General features: G+C 33.3%; 2 protein-coding genes across 3 annotated transcripts; one reads left to right on the top strand and one right to left on the bottom strand.

Annotated features, from left to right (window-relative positions):
• Window positions 1-14: 14 nt before the first annotated feature.
• On the bottom strand, window positions 15-11905 carry LOC138335197 (F-box/WD repeat-containing protein 1A-like). Of its 2 annotated transcripts, none has more exons than XM_069284180.1 (12): window positions 11752-11905; window positions 8211-8439; window positions 7568-7754; window positions 6979-7072; window positions 6332-6469; window positions 4876-4994; window positions 4246-4351; window positions 3744-3887; window positions 3443-3561; window positions 2936-3046; window positions 2379-2457; window positions 15-1524 (listed from the first exon to the last, which is right to left on the bottom strand). In XM_069284180.1, the coding sequence occupies exons 1-12, from the start codon at window positions 11815-11817 to the stop codon at window positions 1363-1365; spliced, it is 1554 nt and encodes a 517-aa protein (XP_069140281.1). In that variant the 5' UTR covers window positions 11818-11905; the 3' UTR covers window positions 15-1362. The 2 variants fall into 2 exon arrangements, with proteins under 2 accessions (XP_069140281.1, XP_069140280.1); XM_069284179.1 differs by having other exon boundaries at window positions 15-1529; window positions 2381-2457.
• A 10895-nt stretch (window positions 11906-22800) lies between these two features.
• LOC138335780 (homeobox protein Hmx-like) lies at window positions 22801-26938 on the top strand. Its single transcript, XM_069284945.1, has 2 exons — window positions 22801-23231; window positions 26202-26938. Exons 1-2 carry the CDS (start codon window positions 23036-23038, stop codon window positions 26717-26719), a joined length of 714 nt encoding a protein of 237 aa, XP_069141046.1. The 5' UTR covers window positions 22801-23035; the 3' UTR covers window positions 26720-26938.
• The last annotated feature ends 784 nt before the right edge of the window (window positions 26939-27722 follow it).

Here is a 27722-nt window from a genome sequence, read left to right as displayed (position 1 = left end):
ACAGCCCTAATTTTGACAAATATCAAATATAAACAAGCACTCAAAATGATGTGAAATTGTTATCAATGATGTTACACTAAACAAAATCTTGCTGGCTTTAAGACACTCCCAAAAATAATGCAAACTCCTAGTCTTCATTGCACAAGCCATGGATATTGTTTGAAAATTTGTAATTTACACTCAACAAGAAAAACATTAATGAACATAAAAGAATCAATATTGAAGTTTGGCTAATTTCATAACGTGAAAATCTATAGAATCTATGTTCCCTATTAATTTACCTAAGACAAAAAAAGTTATAATTGAAAAATAATAACCGTATTCGACCCAATAAGCGCTCAGGGCGTTTAAAAAATTGGGTCAAATACGGTACTGACAGTTATAAAGATTAACTTGTAAAAATGAAGCATATACTGGAAGTGTTTTTCCTTAAATTAGTTTCGCAAGGCTACTTCAGCTTAGTTTTAGCCTACTTGCAAAGACAGTTATAGCAATCTCTTCAACTTGAGCATTTTAACAGTTATCTGCAAGTTTACTTCTTTATCAGGCATCACACAAGGAAATAAGAAATCACCACATACAGTATAACTACAACTATGGTTTCTAAGAACCAAGCAATACACATCCACACCAAGACACACATCTCTACAAATATACACACCTTTTGTCAATTCATGGTTAATAATATACATAGCATACTGATTCTCACTTATACATAACATGTATCAACCAATATCTTAATTAGCAACGCCCTTAATAGGTGATAACATGCATGTTATAAACTTTCAATTCTCTCTTGCCCAAAAACAAAGTTACAAATAACTACATGCAAGCTGACAAAATCTTTTCATGGACAGCATTCAATCGAGGACAAACGTTGTAAGATTGAACATCAGACTTTGACCCGCAGTGAAATTTCTAAATGTGATACTTAAGCACTCTTCCCTTCGGACACTCCGCAGCCTCTATGTCCTACGATGATCTATGAACCCTGGCTTGGTAACAATCAGTCCTCGCCATACACAACATCAGTCAACAGAGATCTTGGCTGGGAAATTAAGTCATGTCACAATGCAAATTTTACCTAGCCATTCCAATAAGGCAATGTTAGCCAGCAAAACGTAACAATAATTATGGGTCTACATTCCAAATGAAAATGAATTAGGTCATCGTACCTAAACAAAATCATGAGTAGCACTGAATTGTAACCCAAGTTCATCGACACATCACAAAATGTGATGATTCTGGACAAATATTCATTCCCATGGAATTAAGTTTTTTTTCTTTTTGAAGCAGATCTATGATGAGCTCACCGTTGCATGAAAATCCTCCAGTGCCTGGCATTGATCAACTGTCGAAGGATCATTTGTTGAAGTTGTAAGACCGTGCTGGGGAGTGGGATGAGCTTGCTCCTTCTGGTACTGGCACATTTAAGAAGTCCCAAATAAGGATGGTATCGTCATGCGAACTACTTACAATTTGAAATTCATCAAATTGTAGCCGGAATACGCGACCAGAATGTTCCTGCAGAAAACACGAAGAAACAGCAAGATATTTGAAATTGTCAACGAAGTCAAATCCTTATCATTGTAAACGGAAGACCCTTGGTGCTCATGTGATTTCAAACAAATGAAGACATATCCATTACCTCATTCACCCCTGAAGACACATTTAGGCACTTATATATCAAAGACAGAACCAGTCCATTATAAAATTTCAGGGGTGATTGAGTTAAGTTGGACTACGTGTTTGCATCATATTTCACAGATCCTGTGTATGCATATATATATATATATGACTTCTTTGTTTGAAAGGCCAGTTCAATCAAGCATAGTTATAATTTGTTAAAGCTGATTCAAAATTAAGAAGTAATAAGTATCAATAAGAATTCACATTTATAATAAACAATTTTATGTATCCATTGGTAAATATCGTCTAAATTTATGGAAATCTCTCTGGCTCCAACTTTTAAGAGCATTGACAAGAAAAGCAAAATGGGACTATTTCAGACTATTTCAAACTTTTTGAAATCATAAGCTTACTCTATGTTTTACAGTAAAAGATGTTTATAACAAACACTCTTAAAACGAATCCATGATTATAATTATAACATAGAAATTTTCATTCCCCATCAAGCTTCCTATAAGATGACTATATTATATGTATAAAAAATCTATGTCTATATATAATTAAGTGATTTCATTGGTCCCAAGAGGTTCATTATAACAATGTTTTACTGTATCAGGACCTCATAAATGCCAGGAGTGGCTATTTTATAAGAGTTCCATCTGAAAGCCTATCCTCGCTCGGTGTACAGCTTGGCTACAACTCACCACAGGGTCCTGATGATGTAATAAGGAAACTAATAAGGGACTCACCACTAAAGTTCTGAGACAGAGAGTTCCTGCAGGGGCGCGAGGGTCCAACGCTGCTGCTAGGTCCCATACTTTGATTTTTCTGTAAAATGCCATCACAAGTTTTAATAGGCACCTTCAATTTAGTCTTTTTTTACAAATACGATTTGGCATTAAAGAAATTCATACCAGCCACAAAGTTTATATTGAAGTCTTAGATTACAACAGATTTAACATGTTAGTATGCAAATTGCAAATGGTCAGGTGGCAAGGTGTAACACTTGTTTTTCAAAAAACCAGTTAAGTTTAATTTTGATACTTAATTTGGGCATAAAAAGTGTCTATGGGATCAAATGCTAAGTTTGTAAAATACTGGCAAGATTCCTCAAAACAAACGTAAGTCAGAAACGGATAAAGTCATTTTTTTTTTTAACTAAAGTTACATAATGAATAAGTTGGCATTTTTGTTTTAAGAAAGTGAGGTCTGTTGTTAATTACAGTAAAATCATTGATGTATGAAACATATGATGTCAGATAATTTGAATATCTGTTTGTCATTTAAGAATTTCCAATATACGTACCCATCGTAGGCACCACTGACAATGTGTTTGTTATCAAAGCGAATACATCGCACCAGTTCCTCATGTCCTTCCAACACTCGTAAACAGGCACCACACTCAATATCCCACAGCCTGTAATAAAATAGTTCTCCGAGTCAAACTTGTAAAATCTTGAAAATTCTCAAACAACATACATAGAATGTTTTCAAGTTACGGTACATTACTGTACCTGCAACCATAATAGCTTCAGAGTGGAAGTTTCTAGAATTTATTTGGTTACTGTAATAAGGACTTGCCTTTTCAGACTTCATCAAGACATTTAAATGCAATTTTACTATCCACTTTTGGGTTCGTCAAGACATTTTTATTTACTATTCTATCTTCTTAAGGGTTCTTCAAAACATTTTATTTACAATTCTAAGAAGTTACAGTAATTTTTGCATTTGCACATATGTAAAATAATTATTTTGTACAAAGGAGGTATACGTTATTTCGATATGTTGTATTTCCCAGTAGAGACGCCCTTACCTAATTGTGTTGTCAGAGCTGCCACTAACTACCAGTCTATCCCTATACTGAAGACAGGCTATTCCTCTTTTGTGACCATTGAGTGTACGAACAAATTCACAGGACAATGTGCTCCAGACCTAAAGCAAAATTAAGTCCATTTTATCAAAAGTCAACATCGTAACAGTGGTTCTTTTTTTAAATCTTGCTTCAATCTGTATCAGCTATGCAATCAGACCATATTCACAGAACCATCAACTTTGAATAAATCACTTCTTTGTTAAAAAGGTACATAATTTATATTTTTGAATGTATGTTTAACCTTTATAGTTCGGTCTCCTGAAGCAGATACAATGTATTTTTCATCAAAGTCGACCACATTCACAGCAGCGCGATGGCCGACCAGAACCCGTCGAAGGTTTATTTCTGTGGGTGACTGCATGTCCCAGACAGCAATAGATCGGTCCTGTATAAACAGAGGGAGGTAAATATGACAAAAAATTTGGTAATGTCTACAGGTGTAAATATAGCATGCAAATTCAAATAGTTTCTTAAAATAATGCCATGTATAGGAAATAAATGTTATAAAAGCAATATAAATGCATATAGGCTTAAACAAAGTCATGGCATAAAAACTGCTTACCAATCAATATTTTGTTGTGTGAATTCCTATAGTTTGTTGTGTGAATTCAAATCTCAAAGTAGATGAGTTAATAAAAAATATTCTTGTAGTTGAGTGTTAGTTATGCTAAATTTCAAAGATCATAAACTCATTTTGCTCTTTATGATGATCTATAAAGTTTTGAAAGGCTACTTTGTTGTACCTTTGAACATGTAACCATGATTCCATCACAGAAGCGGAGATGAAGGACAGCCTCACAGTGGTGAATCAGAGTGTTTAACATTTCACCTGTACGGACATCCCACACCCTGTAAAAAAAGAAAATAAGTTTTCATTAAAACGTTTAATGCTATGAAGTAATGGAAGAGGTGATTCAGAAAGAAAACGTTATTCTATTCACCATACAATAGGAGCATCATATTACAGTAAATTAGTATCCATTGAATTTTTGTAAACTCTATTTTTTGAGAACCATGAGATGGGATATTTTTCATAATGTTTTGAATATAAATTTTGCACTCTCACATCTTATCACTAATTTTGGTATTAAATCATTTTTACTGAAACAGTATACCTTTAATATTTCAATGCCTTAATGAGATTCTGATTCTAAATCCTGTTCCATAAATAACAATATTGATTAATTCATGTTGGACCATTTTCCAATTTTAATCCATAATTTTCGATTATGAATTGGTCTTGCTAAAAGACTATCGATTATGAAGGGTAATAATTGATTATTAAATGGAAGACAAATAATGCTTCTGTTGTACTGTTCTTATACAGACTTGGACAAACAAGAACTTAGACACTTATGTTGTGTTGTACGTACCTGACAGTTGAGTCACTGGACCCAGAGATAATGATGTTGTCATCATACTGCAGACAGAGCACAGACCCTGTGTGGCCAGTCAACACTTGGATACACTCCAATGAAGTTCTGTTCCAGATCTGTTGCAAAATCAACATTTAATCTCAATACATAACACAGGATTTTAAATTAAGTATGATTTTCTTAACACAACACAAACAAACTATCTTTCTACTACAATTATTCATTCAACTTTGAATCCTTTTAGTTAATTTTTTTTAAGTTTAACCTCATTTAATTTCAAAGATATTTTGGTCATCCAAATTTCACAAATGATATGATTTGGCTTATCTATAACAAATTTATGACTTACACAAGATACAAGAAAACTCATTGCTCCATTTATATTCCGTCTTTGCATAATATATCCTTATCTATCCTTGCTTGGAGGTACTGATTGTGACGTCATATGATTGTGAGCATAAGGTCATACTTTTCAGAGTAAACAACATGAGTTTTGCCTTAGATATAAGGGCTGTTCCAGCAAAACATATATGGTAGGGGGGGAAGGCACTTTGAAATTTGGAGACTCACCGATAGAAGCGATTTTCAATTTTGTTGACCCTCACACATATCTATTTTTTTGTGAACAAGATTATGGTATAGAAGCGATTTAATTTTTTATTTTGCTCCAACATCTTTTTGGATTTACATATTTTGATTTCTAGTATCACTGAAGAGTCCCGGGACAAAATTGCACAGTATGTGGTGCAGTGAACTATTGTTTGATATGCTGCATCTATTCTAAATTTGTATAAAGATACAATCCTCGCAGAACCAGCGGAATTCTACTAAAGATACAGAAGTATTTCACAAACGTAATGCAAGTGTAGACATCTAGACATTCACACTTTAGCTTGTGAACTGCCACTATCTCCTCGACTTAATACCAGTGAATTTAAATAATGATCTGTTGATGACAACAGTATTTTTCCAAAACTAATCCATTGTTTCTCTGTACCATTGATAAGTTTGAATGTATATTTATATTTTAAATAAATATTCTGTCATTACATGTATATCAAAACACCCATGAAATAAAATGATTGTTTTTTATTGAAGATAAACAACACATTAATATTGACAGAAATTAAAATTATTCTCAACTGTTAATTTTGTAGTCAGGGTGACTGACAACAACATTATAAAACACAAATTTTGCATTTTATTTCAAAAGTTGCTTCAGATAGACCCACCCACAGAAGTGATTTTATTGAAAAGCCACTCTGGCACAGAGGTGATTTTATTTTGAACCCACCATGGCATATACTATTTTTTAAAGTGCCTTCCCTGGGTGCCATATATGTTTTGCTGGAACAGCCCTAAAAATATATATTGACGTCATATACCTACCCACAAGGGAGGTAACTCTTTCAATATGCACAGACCAGATTCTCGTTTGCTGTGTGATGCCTACCTTAATAGTATTGTCCCTAAGGCCGCTGATGATCCTGGTCTCGTCGTACTGTAAACAGTAAACACCTTTACTTGTCTCACTGCGACAGTGGATCCTCTGTAAGGTGTGTCGACCCGTCCGCCAGTTGTTCTCAATTTTCTGTTTTATCGGAAACAAAGCAAAATTTGTTTAATCTTTTTATCGATATGTTAAGCCACCAGATACTGTAGTGTATTCAAATAAATGCCTGGAGAGCAGGATGGGAAAGGGAATTATGTAGCCGGTATGAGATAGGTCAGAAGTTTGCTGTTGTGATATAATTAAGCTACTTTGTCTATCCATGGATAAAATGAAGCTAAGCATTTGTCCATCACAAGGATGTCTATCTAATTATCAATTGATCCAATTATGAGTCTTCCATTTAAATTTTGACACTTAATAATGAAAAAAATATATGAAAAATCAAGGTTTTATTAGGTTTTGTTTGAAATACCAACCAAAATACTGTTTATAATCGTCATGTAAATATTGTTTGAAATCAAAATATTGGTTTTCATGTAAACAGTCCAAAAAAAACATTTGACATACAATATTAAAATTGCAAAATATTTCATATTTGAGAACATGTATAATTTTTGCATACAACAAATTAACATTGAAATACTAACGTCAATGTCCTGAATGATGTTTGGATATAAGTTTCTGTAGAATTTGTGGTCTTTTTGGGACTCTCCTGGCTTGGGTTTGAACAAGAAGTGGATCCTGTAACACAATTTTCACATTTGGTTTAACAATCACCTATCACAAGTTTGTTTGATATGGTTTTAAACCTCAAAAGTGTTGTAGACGCGTAACAGTCTTAATAATAAATTGTACATGAATACATGAGTTTAAATTTGATATATTCTATGAATATTGTTTGATACACTTCATGAATATTTACTTTTGATTGGGCTCCCAAAAGTCTCGAAATAGTCAAATTCAACATTGAGGAATTGCGTCTTATCGATAGATATGATTTTAAATTTTTAATTTTGTTATTAATTTTTTTAGAGAAGGTCAATCCAAAGGTATTCAAATCCCGATTTTTTTTCCCAAGTTGGTATGAATCCTCATAGGATGTGATTTTGAGTAGTATTTTCATATTTAACTTATCTTAAAGCAATAAAAAATATTGAAACATTCCTCCTCAATGAGTAATTAGTATAATATGAAGTGCTTAAACATTGTAAAACAGAATTAGATCTGCTGACATACCATCCCCGTCTTTCTGCAAGCCCTTGCCATAAGGGATCTGTGCGCACCATTCTTTCTATAAGTTTCTTCCATAGCATTCCTTCTGAGATCACACGGTACCACTCCTTGCACACTAACTCTGCTGAACATAATGATTTGGCATCCAGAAAGGAAAGGATGGACTCGGCTACATGATCTAGACCCTTTGCTGCAAAGTTGACAGAAAGTATTTCAGATACATTATCATTAAAATATAAAGACTCCATTTCATTTACGGAAATCTTTTTTTTTTTTTTCAAAATTAAGACTTATTTTATTATTTTTTCCTTTTAAATTTTTTTCAGATTCAACAAATGACTCATGATCAACAAACATTGGTTTCTTAAAGCAATATGTGTTATCGGTTTTTAATATTAACCCATGCCAGAGTTAAGTCATTAATAATTGATGAATGCACCGTCTTGTGTGACAGTATTAGATTGATGCATTGGTATAGATCTTTACAAAATGCATTGATATATATCTTTACAAAATTTTGATCATGAATGATCAAATATGTATTTTATTGTATATTTGTTCCTTAAAAAATTAGGAAATAGTGTCAAATATGTACAATACAATATGATCAATAGAAAATACACAGCAATGTAAGAGAACCACTTACCTGGCAGTGCTGAAATGAAATCTCTTTGCAACATTGGTTTTAAAAACGTATTAATCTGTCCGTGTTGATAATGACACATGCGAGATAACAAATGTTCAACAAATACAACTTGATCGTTTTCCGTCCACCCATCAAAACACTTTATACATATATCACGGTCCTGATTATACTGAGGTGACGGTTCTGGTGTACGAGGAGTCATTGACGTGATCATTGCAGCAGTCTCCACCTGGAACAACAATTAGTCAAATGATTGGTACAGTAAACGTAGAAATTTACTCAAAGAGTTTTCGCTAATTATGTAAATGCCCTTTATAAGCCTTTATCACGAAAAATTCGCCCCTCTGCCCTCGTCTAAGATTTTGTGTCTATATGAAAATATGTTGCAAAGGGTTTACATATGCTTTTTTGTTTGTTTGTTTGTTTGATTAATTAACGTCCTATTAACAGCTATGGTCATGTAAGGACGGCCTCCCATGTATGCGGTGTGTTGCGTGTATGTTGTGCGAGGTGCGTGTTTTGGGAGACTGCGGTATATTCATGTTGTGTCTTCTTGTATAGTGGAACTGTTGCCCTTTTTATAGTGCTATATCACTGAAGCATGCCGCCGAAGACACCAAGCAACACACCCCACCCGGTCACATTATACTGACAACGGGCGAACCAGTCGTCCCACTCCCTGTATGCTGAGCGCTAAGCAGGAGCAGAAACTACCACTTTTATAGACTTTGGTGTGTCTCGGCCAGGGGACAGAACCCAGAGCCTTCCTCACAGGGGCGAACGCTCAACTCAAGGCCAAAAGTGAGGCGGTGCCAAGGGAGGCATTAGGGAAGATAAAGTCAGTTAGGAAGAAGAGAAAAGAGAAGATCCTAAATTTAGTCGCCTTTTACGATCATGCAATATTGATCGTGAAAATATATAGCACTGCGCAATGTTTATAATTTCAAGTACAAAATTGCAAAATTAAACACTTATGAATATATCAACATTAATTACAGTGCATAGCACATCATGCATGTATGTACCGGTATGCAAATAGCAAAGTAATAAAAAAAAGTAATTCATAATAAAATATTTTCTGTTATAACTTATATTACAGTAACAGTAATTATTATTTGATTTAAATAATTAAAGTGATGAATTGAAGCAACTGTTATGGATGAGACTTCAAGCTTAAATACTAACTTTATTGGAAATAGAGACCACCAGTCTCCCTAAAGGAAATTTGAGGGCCCTGACAAATTCATCGGGAACCAAAATCCGGATACCAAATTGCAACTAATGTGAATTTGAACGGTTATTTTGGCTCAAACAAAAGGTTTTTTAAACAAAATTTTAAGGGGCCGGGCCTCTGGACCCCGGTCTTACATTAGTGTCGATGGCTGCGTGCATGCTCAGTCATGATATATCACACAGGGTAATTATTAATTAAGTTATATTTAGCATAACTATGACTGACACATTTATTATTAAATTAAAAGATTGTGTTGTTGCATAATTTTGCATACTGGCTGGCGACTCATTATTGTGATGTACCCATTATCGTGATTTTGAATGGCGCGATATACAAAATGTGATTTTTATAATTTTCTTGTGTGTAGAAAGATAACACACCAAAATTATCGACAATATTTTCAAGTTTTAGAAGAAAATTTGAATATTTAGATAAAAAATGGCGAATTTCAGTAAATCTTACCTCACAATAATGACATTATTCAGGGGGGAAGCATGGTATCGGCTTTATTCTAAGATAAATAGGCCCAACTTATATATCGTCTGCTTCCTATGATGTCAAACACAGCGTTCAAAAAACGAAAATTGGAAGGGAGATAATTCAATCTTAATAACTTGACACAAAATAACGCTGGTGGGGGTCACCTAAGCGCTTTTTACCAGACGACAAAATACAAGGTAGACCACTATGTTGATTTGGTTTGTTATTTCAATGTTTACAGAATCAATAACCACCGAAAATCATTTAAATATCTTGATTATTTATTCAAAATGCCAAGCATTCATGAAGACATGTTAAAATTATTCCTTATTTTGCCAGAGAGTACATCGTGAAAAGACAGGCATCATTACCCCCGTGATGCCATTATCGATCGTAATCTTACGATATGATTGGTGGCAAACAAGACATCTTTTTCTCTTTTGCATGAAGGTTTTCACATCAAATTTTTTTTTTAAATATTTAGATATTTGTGAATATATTGATATTAAATTTTATTTATTTCAACACACCCAACTATTTTTAATATTTTTTTGGAAAAAATCACGATAATAGGTACAGTAACTTGATGTGATCACGATATGTTACAGCCTTTTTCAAACGACTGCTTTTGTTATAAAATTGGTTATAAATGTTATTAACTGAACTGTTGTGAGGTAAAGATTATTCAGATGCCTAAAAATCATACATTAAAGTGAATAGTCGGGCAAAGAAAACCAGTCTAAATGCGTTCATAGGCCTTCCAAAAGTTCTCACATATTAATACGACGGTCACGTTCTGCTTACGTTTCCCAGTTCTGATCATTGGAAAAAAGAAAAGTTGAAAGCATTGAAAGCGAGGCTGCGTGGAAATGTAACCACGGACATAGTCAGCCGGGAGGACATTTTAGGATTCCTATACTTTAAATCAATTTCTTCGTATGCAGACAATTTTTGATGAGAGATTTTATTTTTCTAAGAAATTATACTGGATACATTCACACCATTTTTACCGACTTTAGCTATCCTTGCCCGACTGTTCACTTTAAATACAATGTTTAGAAAAAAAATGAGAAAAACGTCCATTTTTTCACGATAATGGGTCGCAAGCCAGTAATATTTTTAACAGGGCAATGAAGATTAGCTTAAAATAATACTTAATTACACAAAGATAATTACAGAGAGATCTTGCAAAACAACCACATAAATCAAATTTAGCATGAATTTCTTTTGATCAAACTTAATACTTGCACTGATCTTACAGTTTATGTAAAGTTTTTATATATATATCTTGACCCAATCTTTGTTGGTACAACGATGAACCATGATGACAAATATGTAATTCCTTGTAATTTTGTTGAACAAAGACGGATAACTAGGACATACAAACATGGTTGTTTCTTTGTATTTGGTCGCAATTAATACAACTTCGGACATTTCACACTATAAACGATATAGTTATTATCATTGTCGTGTATATATGAGTATCTTATAACTTTGATAAAGTTACATATCATGATTTTTTGTATTCGCGGAAAGGAAAAGGGACATGAATTTTATGATTCATAGATCATTTTACATGTTTCGAATAATGTCGAGTTATAAACCATAATACAAACATATGTATGCAAAAAACAGCGAATTATTTTTCGTTAACATCTAAGCATACAAAAAGATATTTCACATAACAAACTTTAGTCATAATGAACACGATATTCCAATGTTTTGTTCTGTCCTGAAGTTGTCAATCAAGAAAGATGGCGTCGCAAATCGGTCCTTGAAACCCGACACAGTTTTTAACAAAATACCGCTACATAGAAGCACACATACCCTTCTTTGATCCACTCTCTCATCCGAAGAAGTACATGTCTCCATCTTCATCTCAAGAGAAGACATGTTTAATGGAGACTGTGACCAAAACAATGAAACAATTGTGTATCATCCACCCAGAGATTTTTTCCCTTCGTGACGTCACAGGCGGAAGTGGTTTTGTTGGATGTTCAATACACACCCAATAAATGTTTGAAATATTGGACATCATACCCGACAAAAGTTTATTTTTTATTTTTGGACGAGAAAACTAACAATGTGTTTTGGATTTAAACTTCTGTTAAAATAATAGTAATTCATATGTGACGAACAAACTAAGCATGAAACCAGAATGACGGACACGGTATCCGGAATAATTCCCGGGGTTTCACGACATGACCTAACTTGAAGAAAAATAAATTTTTAAGCTAAGATTGAATTACAGTTCAACGATTAAAATCGCTAGCATTAGACAAAAAATCAAATACTTTTAATTTATTCAATTAAATCAGACTGATTAGATAATAAACGAGTTTTTTTTTCTTATTAAATAAGGCCTTTTATGTGTATAGCCTATCTATACAGTACACATACATTCAGTTATAATGTACATTAATCATGGTCAACCCATATCTGACCCCTCTGTTACCTTTACATAGGTCAACCTGAAAATAACATGCCCTAATAAAGACCACATACATTATCTAATGCACGTTACATAAATTAATATTGGCCTTTTACACCATATATTATATATATGATCGGATATTGACGTATTAATATTTATCCGTGATTTTTTGTTGTTCACTGGTGCATGAACGTCATTTTTTGACAGACATTTTATGATAATGTAAATGTTTTAGCCTTTAGTATCCTAGATGAAAATTAGGCAAACAATACTGTAAATTGATTTTTGTAATTATGTTTCCTTATAACATGCATAAGGCAAACAAACAAGATTAATTCTACAGATTTCCAATAGAGAACCGAAGAATTATAATTAAAATGTCAAACTTTTCGCCTAGTTATGGCACATATAACTGTAATGATAATCATTTAACCGGAACTCATTTCATATGAGGAATTGAAGCCGAATTATGGGTATATAACCATATAACTATGTTTACAATGGTTACGACTTTCTAAAGGCCCACTACCTTTCCGAAACGGCTTTTAGTTTTAAAATGGGAATGTAAAACGATATCGATAAGTTTGTTAGGTCGCAAAAGTTATTAACTTACCGTTGAATACTACAGTCATTACTTTATCATCATTTGAAAAATAATAATAATAATAAAATATTTATAATGCATGACGTGTTAATGTTTTCTGCCGTCGTCCTTGATGGGTAATGAATTAGCCTTTGATTTTTCAAATAGAGATTTAGAGAAGTTTAGATTAGGAAATGTAAAAAATAAATTGTTAAGAACTTTTTAAAACAGGGGATAGTTATCGTTACGATTAAATCTCAACTAATTATAAGACTTGAACATATTTTGTAAATATCTACATGTGTTTGCTATTTGATAAATGTTTTCACTTCATGTCAAATGTCATTCGTTATGTAAGCTTCAATGCTTGGGGAAATACAGAGAATAAAGCAAAGCACTGCTTTTCAAATACATTCCCTTTATACAGATATAAGACAACTTAAAACAAATGAAAGAAGTAATTCCAACAACGTGGACAGGTAAAATTATTGTAAAATTATTGTCAATTTTTCGAGATTGTTTTCCTTGGGTACTATAAACTATACATTATGTACATGTATTTGTAAATGCTAATATGTCTCCCTAGTTCTTTCCAATTATCAAAATGTTATAATTAATGTGAATTCAACGATGTTAATTTGTTTTGGCTTTAGAGTGTATCAAACTTTGACGAAGTCGAGTAAAACTGAAAAATGATAAGAGGTATAACAAACCGCCCTGGTGTACACCAAACATAATGCATACATATAGAGTTAATTCAAAGTTATACGTGTCATAACTGGGCGACAACTTTGAAATTTTATTTATTCTTCAGTAATCATTTGAAAACCATAAGTTTATTAATTATGCTTTCATTCAGTCTTTACATATATTACTCATAGAGAAATACATAAACTATGTTCACAAAATACAAAAATAAAGGATTTTTAGCTATTAAAGTTCATGAATTTCAATAAAAAGTATACAAGACATATATTTACGCATTTACGTCGCGAAACATTAACCTTTTTTTCATATATAGTCTGTCACTAGAGGATAAGTACACACGTAAAGCTGCTCTTACGTATATAGCGTGGAGCCATTTCTTTGAAATGCTTTCTCTATGTCTTTTAGATCCGTACAAAATCTTCATCTGACTCACTGTTCAGAAGTATAAAACTTTCAATGCCACATGTCATAAATCAAGGACATCGGTCATGAATTTATCGTAATTCTCAAAATGTTGGTAATTTTGATGATGAATAAATTATCAAAAGCTCTCCTTGATTCGTGAGTAAGAAAATAGATTGATATGTTATTCTTCCTATATGAACGGGAGACATATGAAACAGGATTTGGATAATACTTATTTGACTTAAAGTCATTAAGGTCTTGATAAGGTCCAAATTTTACTATACACGGGTAGTTTAATTTGAGCTTTAAGATTTCTGAACTGTTTTCTCACCTGATGTCAAATGTAATTATTAAATACATTCTAGGTGTGGTTGATGGTTTAAATCTTGCTACTGTGCATTGTACCAATTAATATTACAGAATGATTGATAATAAACACGAGAAGTATTCTACCTCAGTCATAAATATTTACATCAGATAATTATCTTTGTCTCTAGATCTGTTTACATGTAGCACGCCGGTAGTCAAAGACCCACTAGAGCCGGACTAGAGAAATTATTCATGCAGCGTACTAAATACCTACATGTATGCCTCGATCTAGGATTTTTGGTTTGTTTATTTTTACGTCCTATTAACAGCCAGGGTCATGTAAGGACGTGCCAGGTTTGTTGGTGGAGGAAAGCCGGAGTACCCGGAGAAAAACCACCGACCAGCGGTCAGTACCTGGCAACTGTCCCACATGGGATTCGAACCCGCATCCCAGAGGTGGAGGGCTTGTGGTAATATGTCGAGACATCTTAACCACTCGGCCACCGCGGCCCCTCGATCTAGGATGCAATGCGTAAAAATGCCAATATTGTTATGTATTTATCATAATTATGGACGTTTGTTACGGTTAATAGGATGTTATACTATCTCTGGTAGAATTAAATTTAATTATGTTGTCCTTGATCACTATTTCAGATTTTACCGGTGCAGTATAACACCATATTGACCGAATTAAATATCCTTAAATTTTATATCATACAATTATATTATTTTGATGAGGTCGATGCATATTTCTATTGACCAAAGAAAAATTATATCCGAGGTTGTTTTATTATTTGAATTGATTTTTCTTTACAAGCAATAAATAAGAAGACATGTACAACAATCTAGTGTTATATATATGATATATATATTTATTTGTAGAACCATCCATGTGTGTAAATGTTATTGTATCGTGATATGTTGTCTCCCTTTGTCTGCTGTTCAGAGTTTTAGTTCAAATGTGTTGTCTCCCCTTATGTGGAGCTCTCTAATAAATGAGTGAATAAAGTTATGACATGAAAAGCAGATGGTCTGTGTTCTACCTCTTTATCTGCTTTATGTACATTTTTCATATATCATTAAATTTAATCCTTGTACACATTTATAGACAGTGGGGTCGCTAAAAGGAAATTAACGAATAATTAACAAAGATTTTGGTATTTTTTTAGGGGTCTGAGGGTGACCCCCGGGGAAAAATATTGTAATTTAGAATGGCTGAGATGAGTTTTACAATGTATTTTGATGATTTTGCGAGCGCCCGAAAGCGCGAGATTTTGGTGGATTTTTAAAAAAAAAAAAAAAAAAAAATGGGGGGGGGGGGGGGGGGGGGGTCCGGGGCTCTCCCCCGAAAAAAATTACGATTGAGAATGGCTTAGATGAGGTTTTATTTACGATGCATTTTGATGAATTTGTGAGCGCCCAAAGGCGCGAGAATTTGGTGTTAGGTGGGCCCGGGGGTCTCCCCCGGGAAAAAAAAATTACGATTTTTAGAATGGCTGAGATGAGTTTTACGATGTATTTTTAATGATTATAAAGCGTTCTTAACATGGTAATTTTTCGATTTAAAGCTACCTGCATTTAGAAATGATAATTTTGTCGTTATAACATTATGCAACCCTACTCGATCTGAATATACCGGCTTCACACCATCGGCACATTGTTGTGTAACATAAACAAATGAATTTATTGTCTCGCTAAGACATATAAATAAATTGATCTTTTAGAGACATTTTTTTAAATAGTACATAGAATCCCTTGATGGACATTTTTAGTCTAGTTTGTGTGCATTGAATTTTTACTATTTAAAGATGCCCCACCGCTGACAAATGGTATTTTTTCATTATCAAAAACAGGAGTAGACGATTTAGTATTTTTCTTCAGTAACAAAAGTTACTTACTTTACACATTTATCACCATTGAAAAGTTTGAGCTTCTTATTTTACTTCAAGTTAAAAATATGAAAAATAATTAATTGCATCCCGAAAAAATTCCATGTCACTATATTCTATATGAAATGAAGTACTGATTGCGTATGCATCGATGGCGAAACAAATAATTTTTATTTTTTGTGTGTGTTAATTAGGCATATATATACACGATTAAACACCAATTATTATTCAAATGATGAATATCATTTATACTCTGTCGGCGGTGGAGCATGAACGTTTTAGGAAATGCGCCGCGCAGCGGAAAATTTTCTGGAATGAAGTACGAAAAATGTGCAGGAGGACCCTTTTTTCTTTCAAATAAGCATTTTTTAGAAAATTTCAGTCGGCGAAAATGGGGGGGCAAAAAGACATGTTTGCCCCCCCGTCCTGGGGAACGGGGGGGGGGGGGGGGCAGTTGCCCCCCTGCTCCCCCCCGGTTCCTACGCCCCTGATACATTTAGCCAACAATGTAATTAGACCATAACATGGTGGAGAATCCAAACTCGGACTCGTTTTACTAACATTTGAAGTAGGTGTTTGATCCAAATATGTGACTGTTGTGCAGTAGTCGTTTTGTGTATACATCTTCATTTGTATTTCATGATATATTACCAGAAATTGAACAGTATATCACGTGTATCATAATTACATCTTTGTATTTGTAGCTCCGACGTTGTTTAAAATGTTTCATTTCTCATCAACACCGGTAGAGAGACAGAATCCGTCTGTCTATCATTCGCTGTGTTCGACGAAAATGTGTTACCAACAAAATCGGCATATTAGAAACGTTTAATTTATCAACGTTTTAATGCATGTCACATTCAAATGCTGAAATGACTTCGACGCTTTGATGCACTGAATCTGGCAATCCCTATCTATTTATAGACAGATCAGTCAATCAACTATTTTCAATCAACTTTTATCAGTCGATCATTGTTTTATAGGGGGTCACGTGGGTACCGACGTCCAATGAAATTGGCGGAAAAACCAAGAAAAATAATAATAGGTATGAAATAGGGTTTATATTTCAATAGAAAAATGTAATAAAGTATGTTGCAAGAAGAACGTTGGCCTAAGGACACCACCCTGAAGAACTCAACATTTGGGCAATGTTAGACCTGCAACAAAACCCATGGCAGTAGTAATATTAACTTGGATGATCGAGAGGATATTTACTAGCCAACAGTATTACATATATATTGAGAGAGAAAATGTCTACAGAGCCAAACCCCTGTGATTATGATTGCTGGTAATTTACGCGAGTCAAACGTTTCGCGATTTTTACAAAAAATGACCAAATTAATTCTTTTTTTAATTTTCCGTGAAATTTAGCGGATCAAACTCACAGAAATATTATCCCCGCGAAAAAAAACCCCGACCATACAATTCTATACTCTGTATTCCAATTACACACATATATTTCTATGATCAATATATACATGTACATGTAAGTAATAATGAAGTGTTCCTTAGAATTATGTCTTTTTACAATTTATCGTAATTGTTTTCCAAATCAGTTTTATCAAAACAGACACAACTCATTCATTATCATTAACCATCATTATCATTACCAGTATAGTTGTTATATATATATATATAAAACTAATTTATGATATGTGTAATAACTACGGAAAAGTGCATTATATATAAAGATACAACGATGTGTTGCTCTTTAAAAATATTACAATAAATTGTATACCCAATTCCTAAATTTCTGGGATAATGATGTAGAATATATATAATACACGTGACGTATGTCTAATAAACTATAGCAACATGAATCTACTTTCAATTTCTAGAAAAGGGAAATTGGCATTTTTTTTTTTTTTTTTTTGTAGAATAGTTTCAAGTTCAATTTTTGTATGCATTTTTGTTTTGTAAAATAGTTTCATGTTCCATTTTCATGTGCAAACACATTATCTTTAGGTTGATATATTCAAAATTAAAGTACGCCGGGTAAAGTTTCTTATAAATACTTGCTATATAATCGATAAGTTTGGTGTTTAAACAAACATGAAAATGAAATAAGAATATTAAAAAAGATGAAATTTAATGTTTTTATGAAAAATTCTTGCGTTTTTATGAAAAATTCTTGCGTTTTATTTTTTAAAGCTGTAATGGTTCTAGTGACTAACTTACCGAATACCATAGTACTTAGATCACAATCTTAGTCGACGCCAAAAGGTAATTTAATCATTTGTACACTGTTGGTTTATGCTAAGAATGGACATGACCACATTATTGAGAGCAAGAAAGAATGTGTTACCTGTTTCCCTAGCTGAACACGCCCACGGGAGGCTGAGGAATTTCCTCTAAATTATCTAACTTACAAATAAGACCCAATAAAAATATTTGTTAATTAAACTTTTTAAGTTCGTTTCAATATTTGAATAAACCTCGTTAACTAAATTACGACTGTTTTTAATTTACAGCATTATGTTGACGGTACTAATGGGAGTTTCGATTGAAATAACGAAAACCTATTACACTAAGATTGTAATTCTTTTACAGCTCGACTTGATTCGAGTCAAAGCGTCAAGTCTAATACTTTAAATATTTTCTTTTGAATATCAGTTTCTCTTTAGCGTAGCTAATAAGGTTCGTTCCCCGGGGCTTTTGGTACCCTATACACATTGCCCCTTCTGAAATCGAACGTAAACATCTTGTGTAAGTTTTCGCACGGAAGGGAAATTGATATTTACCTATCCTAAGCTGAAAGCCACTTGTCTAGCGTAAGATCTTAATACCCACTTGTTTGCTGCAAATGGTCATTAAGTGACCAATTCAAATTTACTGCTGCGGTCAAGCTAGGTCCGGCTGACCGGTTAGCGGACAAAGACGAAGATGTTATCATAAAAACCTTGGTGTTGCGTTATCAGGTCCATTAATCGGAGGTCGTCCCGTCCCTGTTGTCGGCCTTGGCTGGACACTGGTCAGTTATCTTAAAAAGACATTTACACATGGAATGACCACAGTTTAGAAATGTTCCCTATAATTTCGTGATTCTTCAAGGAGCGGTTTTATGTCATTCGTCCATTTCGCATTCCTCCTCATCATTTAATTACATCAAACGTACCGGTTATTGCTCGTTAACGACGTGAAGAAATAAAACCATACTGTTCCCTTGTCTGTAAAATGTCTGTAGTGTTATTCAGTAGCAAGCATTTCAAAATGAATCTATGTGATAAGCGCAGTGATAAGTGTAAACAGAATGGTTTCTGTAGGTATAATGTCGTTGTGTTAAACATCCAAATAGCGCCGCCAATGATATACCTATTGCAAGAAAATGATAGGTTGTAAGTACATTTACAGATTCTGATTGTACGTAATTTGATAATTCTTTGATAACCTGGTTTTCTTCAAATATATATTGGTTTAAGAATCCAAGGCATTATCTTTACAATGCTTTACGAAGGTAACCTTTGCATCAAATATATTTGTTCAAAATTATATATGCCACAACTGGGCGAAAGTTTTGACATGCTATCAATTTTTTGGTAACCTTTTGAAAACAATCATGTGTAATAAATCAAGCTGTGAAAATCATTCAAATGGATAGACATTCATGATGTCTTATAAACATTAGTTAAAACACAGAAATTATGCACTGTAAAATACTTGTTTTATGTTTAGATGGAAAAATATTTGCAGAAATCGCAATTTTTTTCGGGATGCAATTAATAATTTTTAATGTTTTATATTGAAGTAAATTTAGAAGCTCAAACCTTTCAATGATGGTAGTAAAGTAAGTAACTTTTTGTAACTGAATAAAATATGTTCTTGTTTTTGATAGAGAAAAAAATACCATTCGTCAGCGGTGGATCATCTTTAAGGTTTAAGAATCCTAAGCAATACCTTTAAATTTTTCCCCACAGTTAGCTTTTGCATCAAACATATGTATTAAAGAAATTAAAGTCATTCAACAACGGTGTAAATAAAATAGTTTGATCTACAAAACATACGTATAGCAAGAATGAAATTCAAATTAAAAGTATTTGACTTGAAATATTGGACTTTTTTGCGGAAAAAATGACGCGAATAAAAAGGTCTTTAAAACCTGGCACATGGCGTGTAACATGTATATAGCATCTCCGTCTATATTATACTGTATATGACTTGTAACTATCATTTTCTTCCTTTCCTCGTGAACATCATAATCTTAACCGCAAATATGGCAATTTGTTATGTAACAATTCATTTTTGTGTATACATTCAAAAGAAAGATTTTTCAGCGGTTAAAGATGTCAAAACATTTGGTAGACCTAAGATTTAGTTAGTCAATACGAACATTAAAGATGCTCCACCGCCGATAGAGCATAAATGACATTCATCATTTGAACAATAATTGGTGTTCAATCGTGTATATATATGCCTAATTAACACAAAAAATATTACGTAATAATTTATTTCGCCTTTGGTGCATGCGCAATCAGTACTTCATTCCATATAGGATATAGTGCCACGGATTTTTTTCGGGATGCAATTAATTATTTTTCATAATTTTAAACTTTAAGTAAAATTAGAAGCTCAAACTTTCAATGGTGGTAATGGTGTAAAGTAAGTAACTTTTGTAACTGAAGAAAAATACTAAATCGTCTGCTCCTGTTTTTGATAGTGAAAAAATGTACCATTTGTCGGCGATGTTAGCATCTTTAAAGATGCTCCACCGCTGACAAATGGTACATTTTTTCACTATCAAAAACAGCAGCAGACGATTTGGTATTTTTCTTCAGTTACAAAAGTTACTTGCTTAACATCATTACCACCATTGAAAAGTTTGAGCTTCAAATTTTACTTCAATATTTCAAAATATCAAAACTAATAAATTTCGTCCCGAAAAAACCCCCACGGCACTATGTGCTATATGGAATGAAGTACTGATTGTGCGTGTATCAAAAGCAAACCAAATTGTTTTATATGTATTTTTGTGTTACTTAGATATATATACACGATTAAACATAATCTATTGTTCTTATGATATGAACGTTTCATGGCGGCACAATGCACCAAATATAAATTCATACATATTATATGTTCACGTACGAACTGGAAATTCAAATCAATAACATTATATTTTTTTAATTCTATGAGTACTTTTATTATAAGTAAAGAATAGCATATAATAAAAATAAACAAATAAATAAATAACATAAAAATTGTAAAATTATAATATTTGATAGAAAACAATATTTGCAGACCAACATTGGCCAAGTAGTCGTTTTATCGCTCTGTATATAACTATACCTTTCATTGTATATATTGTTTATACATGTATTTATCTTGATCATGTGTAGGACGAGATGCTAAGCTCTACATGGAATAAGGTTTAAATAAAGTCTATTATTATTATCATTATTATCATATCCCTTTTGACTTTTCGTGTTTTTAGTTTTAAGTTCACTTAAATGTCTCAAATATTGGATTGGGATGTGGCAAATAACATTTTCAATTTGAGTGTTGGTTTTAACTAAGAAGAGAATGGTCTCGTTTTATGTTCTGAAAGTCACGGTGACCTTGTCGTAAAAGCATTTATCATTGCAAATGCTGTTGAAAATTGTTTCAAAATAGCCCAATAAAGCAGAAACGGACACCAAGCCCATTGACAAGCAATCAAAGAAGAGCACGTGAGCAAACATGATATTCAGTACTATCTTCATTGTTGAAATGAAACCTTCCCATTGACAGCAAACGGATAACAAATTATGGTCAATATTTCTTTTCATGCTATTTATTGTCCGTTTGCGAGGGTCAAACGTGAGCGCCATTTGTGCAATGTGTTAACCATATGTCCAAAAGAAAGTATTCTGTTTGTAAGCTGGCCAAATTACAAGCTGCGAGGTCCAGCGCTCTCCGGCCAATCTTCCCTTTGGCCATTTTCTGCCCCTTAACCAATCCCTAATGATACACTAGTTGTTCACAGCCCTGGCTTCCATTGTTGGCCGTACGCATGACTGCAGCACCTTTCCGAAGGTAATCATTACTTGTATTGTCATTGGTCAATTAATCATATAACAAAGTCGCCGATTGGTTAATTCTGTAATTAGTATCATTTTTCATTGGTCGAATATCCCATGCGTGATGAAAGGCGAAATAGATAATTTTTCTGAATACATCATTTTAAAGGCGTTTATTAGCGAACCATTTTACCGGCTTTTGCCTCGGGTAACGATGAGAGATAAGTTTGAAAAAGAAATCGGTACTTGTGTAAATAAGGTAGTATTACTAGGTGATATCGAAACTTATCAGGTTTTAAAATCAAACCAAAAATGCTCAAGTAATTACCCTGGGCACGTCAAAGGCCCAAAGCACTCACTTAACTTCACTTGACTCCCTCTCACGAAAGAATGGTCGTAACTATTTAAATTCGAGATGACCAATTGAAATGACCAATGGTCACGCTCCTGTATCACATGAGCTTACACTAACAAGTCCGTTTTTATTGCTATAAGTGACCCACATCTTTGGGTAAATAAACTGACCATCCGTTAGTCATAGTGGTCATTTCCAAATCTAAGACAGAACTGACCACTAGAATTAGAAAACAGCTATGACTTTCATTGCGCTTACTTTGGAAACAGTTTTGATCCGTCAAAGGAATTGACATTGTCATAGAATATCATATAGTTTGCATTGCAAATAAGACAACAGCAGACGACGTAATTCGAAGACAATTGACATTGCTCATTTTAATTAACTTCATTTTAACACCTACATTCAACATTTGAGCGAACATAAAGCCGCATTATGAGTAGTGACGAAGATTCACCAAATATGGAACCAACGGGCCAAGAACGGAAAACAAGCAAATCTTTCTTCATAGATGACATTCTAACAAAAGATACGGAATCAGAAGCCAAACGTAAAAGTACGGAATCCAACTACAGTCCTTACAAGTGTCTCCGGTCATACGGTCAGCAATCGCCATCTGGAAACTGCTATGGTAAATATGAATTAATGATTTTGTAAAATAAAAATTAAAGTCCAACCGTTTAGTATATAGCTTCTTCATATCATACTGGAAAGAATTCGACGCTCTTGCCTTTTTTGCACTTTTATAAAACAATAGTTTCAAACGCACCTCCATGGCTGCAAAGTTTGCACTTTCTGGAAGAAGTGTAGCCAATTGAAAGATTTTTTCTGAGTTAAAAATATCTGGTGGTCACCACGTGCACTTTAATCACAGGCGTTTGGCTCTAAAGACATTTTTTTTCTCTACATATACATAATACTGACACAATATTACATATGTAAAGAGAGAAAAAATGTCTTTAAGATCCAAACGCCTGTGCTTTGATTTCATTTTGCATTCACGAAAAACAGTTCTTATGTGAACCCAATAATATGCTTCCGTAAAATTACACAAATCGTTGATAATCATTGTTCTCAGTGCATAATGCAACACGTTTCTGATGCCAAATTTCGAATAATGATGCTTGAACTACATGCATATAGGGGGTAAGAATAGCGAATGTTAAGGACATATGTACCTAACAGTCTGAACAATAATTATTCTTTTTTAGTACGAATTATTCGGCATTTTGTTTGGCCGAGACCTTACGTATACGGTACATAAAAAATTGATAACGGCAGAATAGAAGTTGGATTTATAGTTTTCAGAGGTACAGAGTGTATCTAAAGACTGTTCCTCAGAGCAAATAGGACAAACATTAGAACGTTTTGTTGAAGTTAAGTGCAGAAAGGCAAGGAAGACAAATATATGATTGAATTAACAAAAACCGCTTAATAAGGGTGCTAAGGTGTCTGTTTTCAATAAAACCTGTTTTTTTCAATGAGTACTAAATTTTCTTTTTCAATTTATTTTTATATTATTTAATCTTTTTTCTTGTGATTTGTTGTTTTTAATAATAATTAAATTATTCTTATTGTGTATTACGATAAAGCTAACACGACCGGATTATAAAACATATAAAACGTCAACGCGTTACTAAACGTATATAGTAACTGTAAGGTCATCGCACAATATTTAAAATGTACCAACAAACATTATTAATATGGATGCAATAAATTTTATCAAATTGATTTATTATTCATAGAATTTCTTCTTGTGAGTAGTTTTTTTTTGTAAGAGTCGATTGAGAAAGTTTATATCAGTTCTTCTTTTTAATATGTAGAAAATGAAAGAAGGATATTGGGATTTTAAATTAACGAATAAAAATAAAAACATTAGTTAGTTTCCTTTCTCATTTATATCTTTTAATATGATTTATTTTCATTTTAATCAAAAATATTTATGAAACAACACCACGGGTATTTCAATGAATAGTGAACTCGAGCACTGTGATTAAAAAATATTATATCTTGCTACGAAAGTGTAAAAAGATCATAGCTTTCATATTAATTGCAATACATAATGCTATATTTTAAAATTTAGAACCACATGTACACTATTTGAAACCTTTTCTATGAAAGGCCGTTCATGTCAGAAACGAGATAATTTCATGCGTTTCTGACATGAACGGCCTTTCATAGTTTTCATCGTTGTAATCTATACCATATTCAGGCCATCAATGTTAACATAATTGTTTGATTATTAAAGATGAATAACAGAGTAAGTTTTAATCTCAATTAAATCTCGTTCTAAATTAAACCTCATTCAATATTTAGAATGTAACTCACCAGTCTCTATTCAGGAGGAGCCTAAATAACAACAACCAAGTAACCAAATACAACGTGTGTCAAACAGAATAATCTAGGCCGGAAAGAAATCTGCATGGAAAAATACGGCTAAATAGGTTTGAAATTGTAGCTGTAAAAATCGATGTCTTTTCTCTCTTCATTCCATTGCATTTTCTTTCATAGAATATGGCTTAAAAATTTAATTGATTAAAGATACAAATCCAAATCTTGCCAAAATACACAAAATGAAGGCATTCATATTCTTTGTATAAAAGATGCTCCATCGCCGACAGACCAAAAACGATTCTCATCATTTAAAGAATAATCGGAGTGTAATCGTGTGTACATATATGGCTAATTAACACACACATACAAAAACAAATTATATAAATAATATAAAATAATTCAATTTGCTTTTTGTGCATGCGCAATCAGTACTTCAAACCATATAGGACATAGTGCCAAGTGTTTTTTTCGGAGCAAATTAAATATTTTGTCATTTCAATATTTTTATATTGAAGTAAAATTAGAAGCCCAAACTTTCCAATTGTGGTAATGGTGTAAAGTAAGTAACTTTGTGACTGAAGAAAAATACTAATTCGGTCTGCTCCTGTTTTTGATAGAGACAAAATATTATTTGTCAGTGGTGTAGCATCTTTAAAGGCCCATTACCTTTGCGGAGCAAAATATAAAGGTTTCTTAAAAAACATTAATAACATCAGAAAATGCATACCGATGACCTAAAATAAAGTTACGACACCACACATATGCAAGATTTCCTGCGTAATATATGAAAACAGTGGAGAGTCAATTAGCTGTTTTGCCGTCTGGCGCAGTGATAGTCAACTACCGCGCGGTATTTAAGACAACGGCGGGAAACATTAGACGACCCGCGTTATGAAAATAAACATTTAATTCATTTTAATCAAATCGTCACAAGATGATGATAAATGTAGTATTAACGGTAAGGTAATAAATTATAAGACTCTATACAAAATTATCGATCTTGTTTTACATTCCCATTTTAAAAATTAAAAGCCTTTTCGGAAAGGCAGTGGGCCTTTAACGAATGTCGACATTTTCTTAACGTCCCTTGCATCACTTTAAAAAGCATGCCAGTATCTATCACATCAAAAATATTTTATGTATTAGCTTCGTGGTTCTTTATTTTCATTTCTTAGTGAAAGCATTAAACTGCAATTTAAAACCATATCACTGTCTGTTCTGTTAGGTTCAAAGAAGTAAAGAATTACAATTGAATTGTTCTTTACAGAAAGCCCCACATCATGTGCCTGCAGATCATGCCAGGAACTTAGAGAGCGAACGCCACCGTCAAGTTACGTCACCGGGGGAACGACGTCACGCGTGACTGTATCGGACTCCAATCACGCAGAAATATGTAGCACCAAACTCCAGAATGAACTCAACTCACCAAATACTAGTCCACACACAAACGGAAGTGCTAAACTGAAGAAAAAGACAAGAACTGTGTTTTCAAGAGCACAAATATTTTATCTTGAAGCAGCATTTGACGCCAAACGTTACCTGTCGAGTGCAGAAAGGGCAGAGCTAGCGCTTACACTTCATCTATCAGAAACACAAGTGAAAGTGTGGTTCCAAAATAGACGCAACAAGTGGAAATCACAAATGGCAGAAGATAGCAAATTCCCTAACCATCAGGAGCCGAGCCATTTGTTTCCTGGTCATCCATTAGCTCCCAGATGTCACATGGGGTTAGGACCAATCCCCCCATCACCACATCTGCTGAACCACCCCATGCTGTACTTTTGATGACATTGATTTTTTTGCTTTATTGCCTTAATGACAGTATTGGCCAGTGACGATTGCTTCTTAAATAAATATTGAATTATGATGCAATCTAGTATCTGCTAAAGTCTTGCCGCTGTTAAGACTAAATCAGTTGTTATAGATGTGGGACGTTGTTGTTAAAGATCTTATTGCTGTTGTTTTACACTATGTGTTCACTTAAATAAACGTAAAAGAAACCAATTTTATCCTTGTTCATATACTATATTCATATTTATTTATTTATTTTGAAAAACAGCGCGCCTTGACGGACAGCATAAAACGAAGATGGCAGCAAACCCTTATTGGATTGGAAAGCAGGTCGTACATTTGTATAAGCAATCATATATATGAAGGGGTCTTAAGCTGCTCAACTAAGTAATCTTTTATGATCACCCATTTACTAAAAATTCTACATCATAATTATTACTGAAGTTCAGGTAAAAATCTTAAGACAATTTCAGTGATGTTTTTCTAAGTTTTTTTTTGTATGAGAATGCTCCTGAACAGATATATATATAATATGTATATATGTTTCTGCTCCTGAAATTGCGCCAGGAACCAAGACAAAGTAAAAAAAAATTCAAAGTTAAAGAGCAATATCAAATTTCTTCTACCAGCATTGAGTCAACATAAAATGGAAATATTCGTAGTAATTTTTGTTACTGAATGGGAAGTCATATAATACCAATGATTAAACAGACAATTCAGTCTAAGAGAACATTAAAATTTGTACATATATCGGGAAAAACCAGTTTTAATGGAAATTAGATCAGTCTGTTTTACTGTGATTTGCCAGAAAAGCCCATGGTGGTGAAATGCGTGCGAAATGTTCAAACTCGCTCGCTGTCCGCCATTACACATGGTGGTCAAACATCTTGTATGTCGAACCCTGTCCCTTGCTCGTAGAGTAAAGCAACTTTTGTCTAGAACTGCTCAAATCGCTCTGACATTTGTGTGTTTACCTTATTAGGTTAATTGTCATTTT

Source organism: Argopecten irradians, chromosome 11 (assembly GCF_041381155.1).
Source record: "Argopecten irradians isolate NY chromosome 11, Ai_NY, whole genome shotgun sequence".
NCBI lineage: Eukaryota > Metazoa > Mollusca > Bivalvia > Pectinida > Pectinidae > Argopecten > Argopecten irradians.
The sequence above is the reverse complement of the archived record's forward strand: the minus strand, read 5'-3'. Positions and strand labels throughout refer to the sequence as shown.

Coding starts and splice junctions, on each gene's coding strand:
- LOC138335197 (XM_069284179.1), bottom strand. CDS start 11,817: ATGTCTTCTCTTGAGATGAAGATGGAGACATGTACTTCTTCGGATGAG. Junction 8,440..11,751: donor AGAGAGTGGATCAAAGAAGG/GTATGTGTGCTT, acceptor TTGTTGTTCCAG/GTGGAGACTGCTGCAATGAT. Junction 2,458..2,935: donor GTCAGTGGTGCCTACGATGG/GTACGTATATTG, acceptor GGCATTTTACAG/AAAAATCAAAGTATGGGACC.
- LOC138335780 (XM_069284945.1), top strand. CDS start 23,036: ATGAGTAGTGACGAAGATTCACCAAATATGGAACCAACGGGCCAAGAA. Junction 23,232..26,201: donor GCCATCTGGAAACTGCTATG/GTAAATATGAAT, acceptor TGTTCTTTACAG/AAAGCCCCACATCATGTGCC.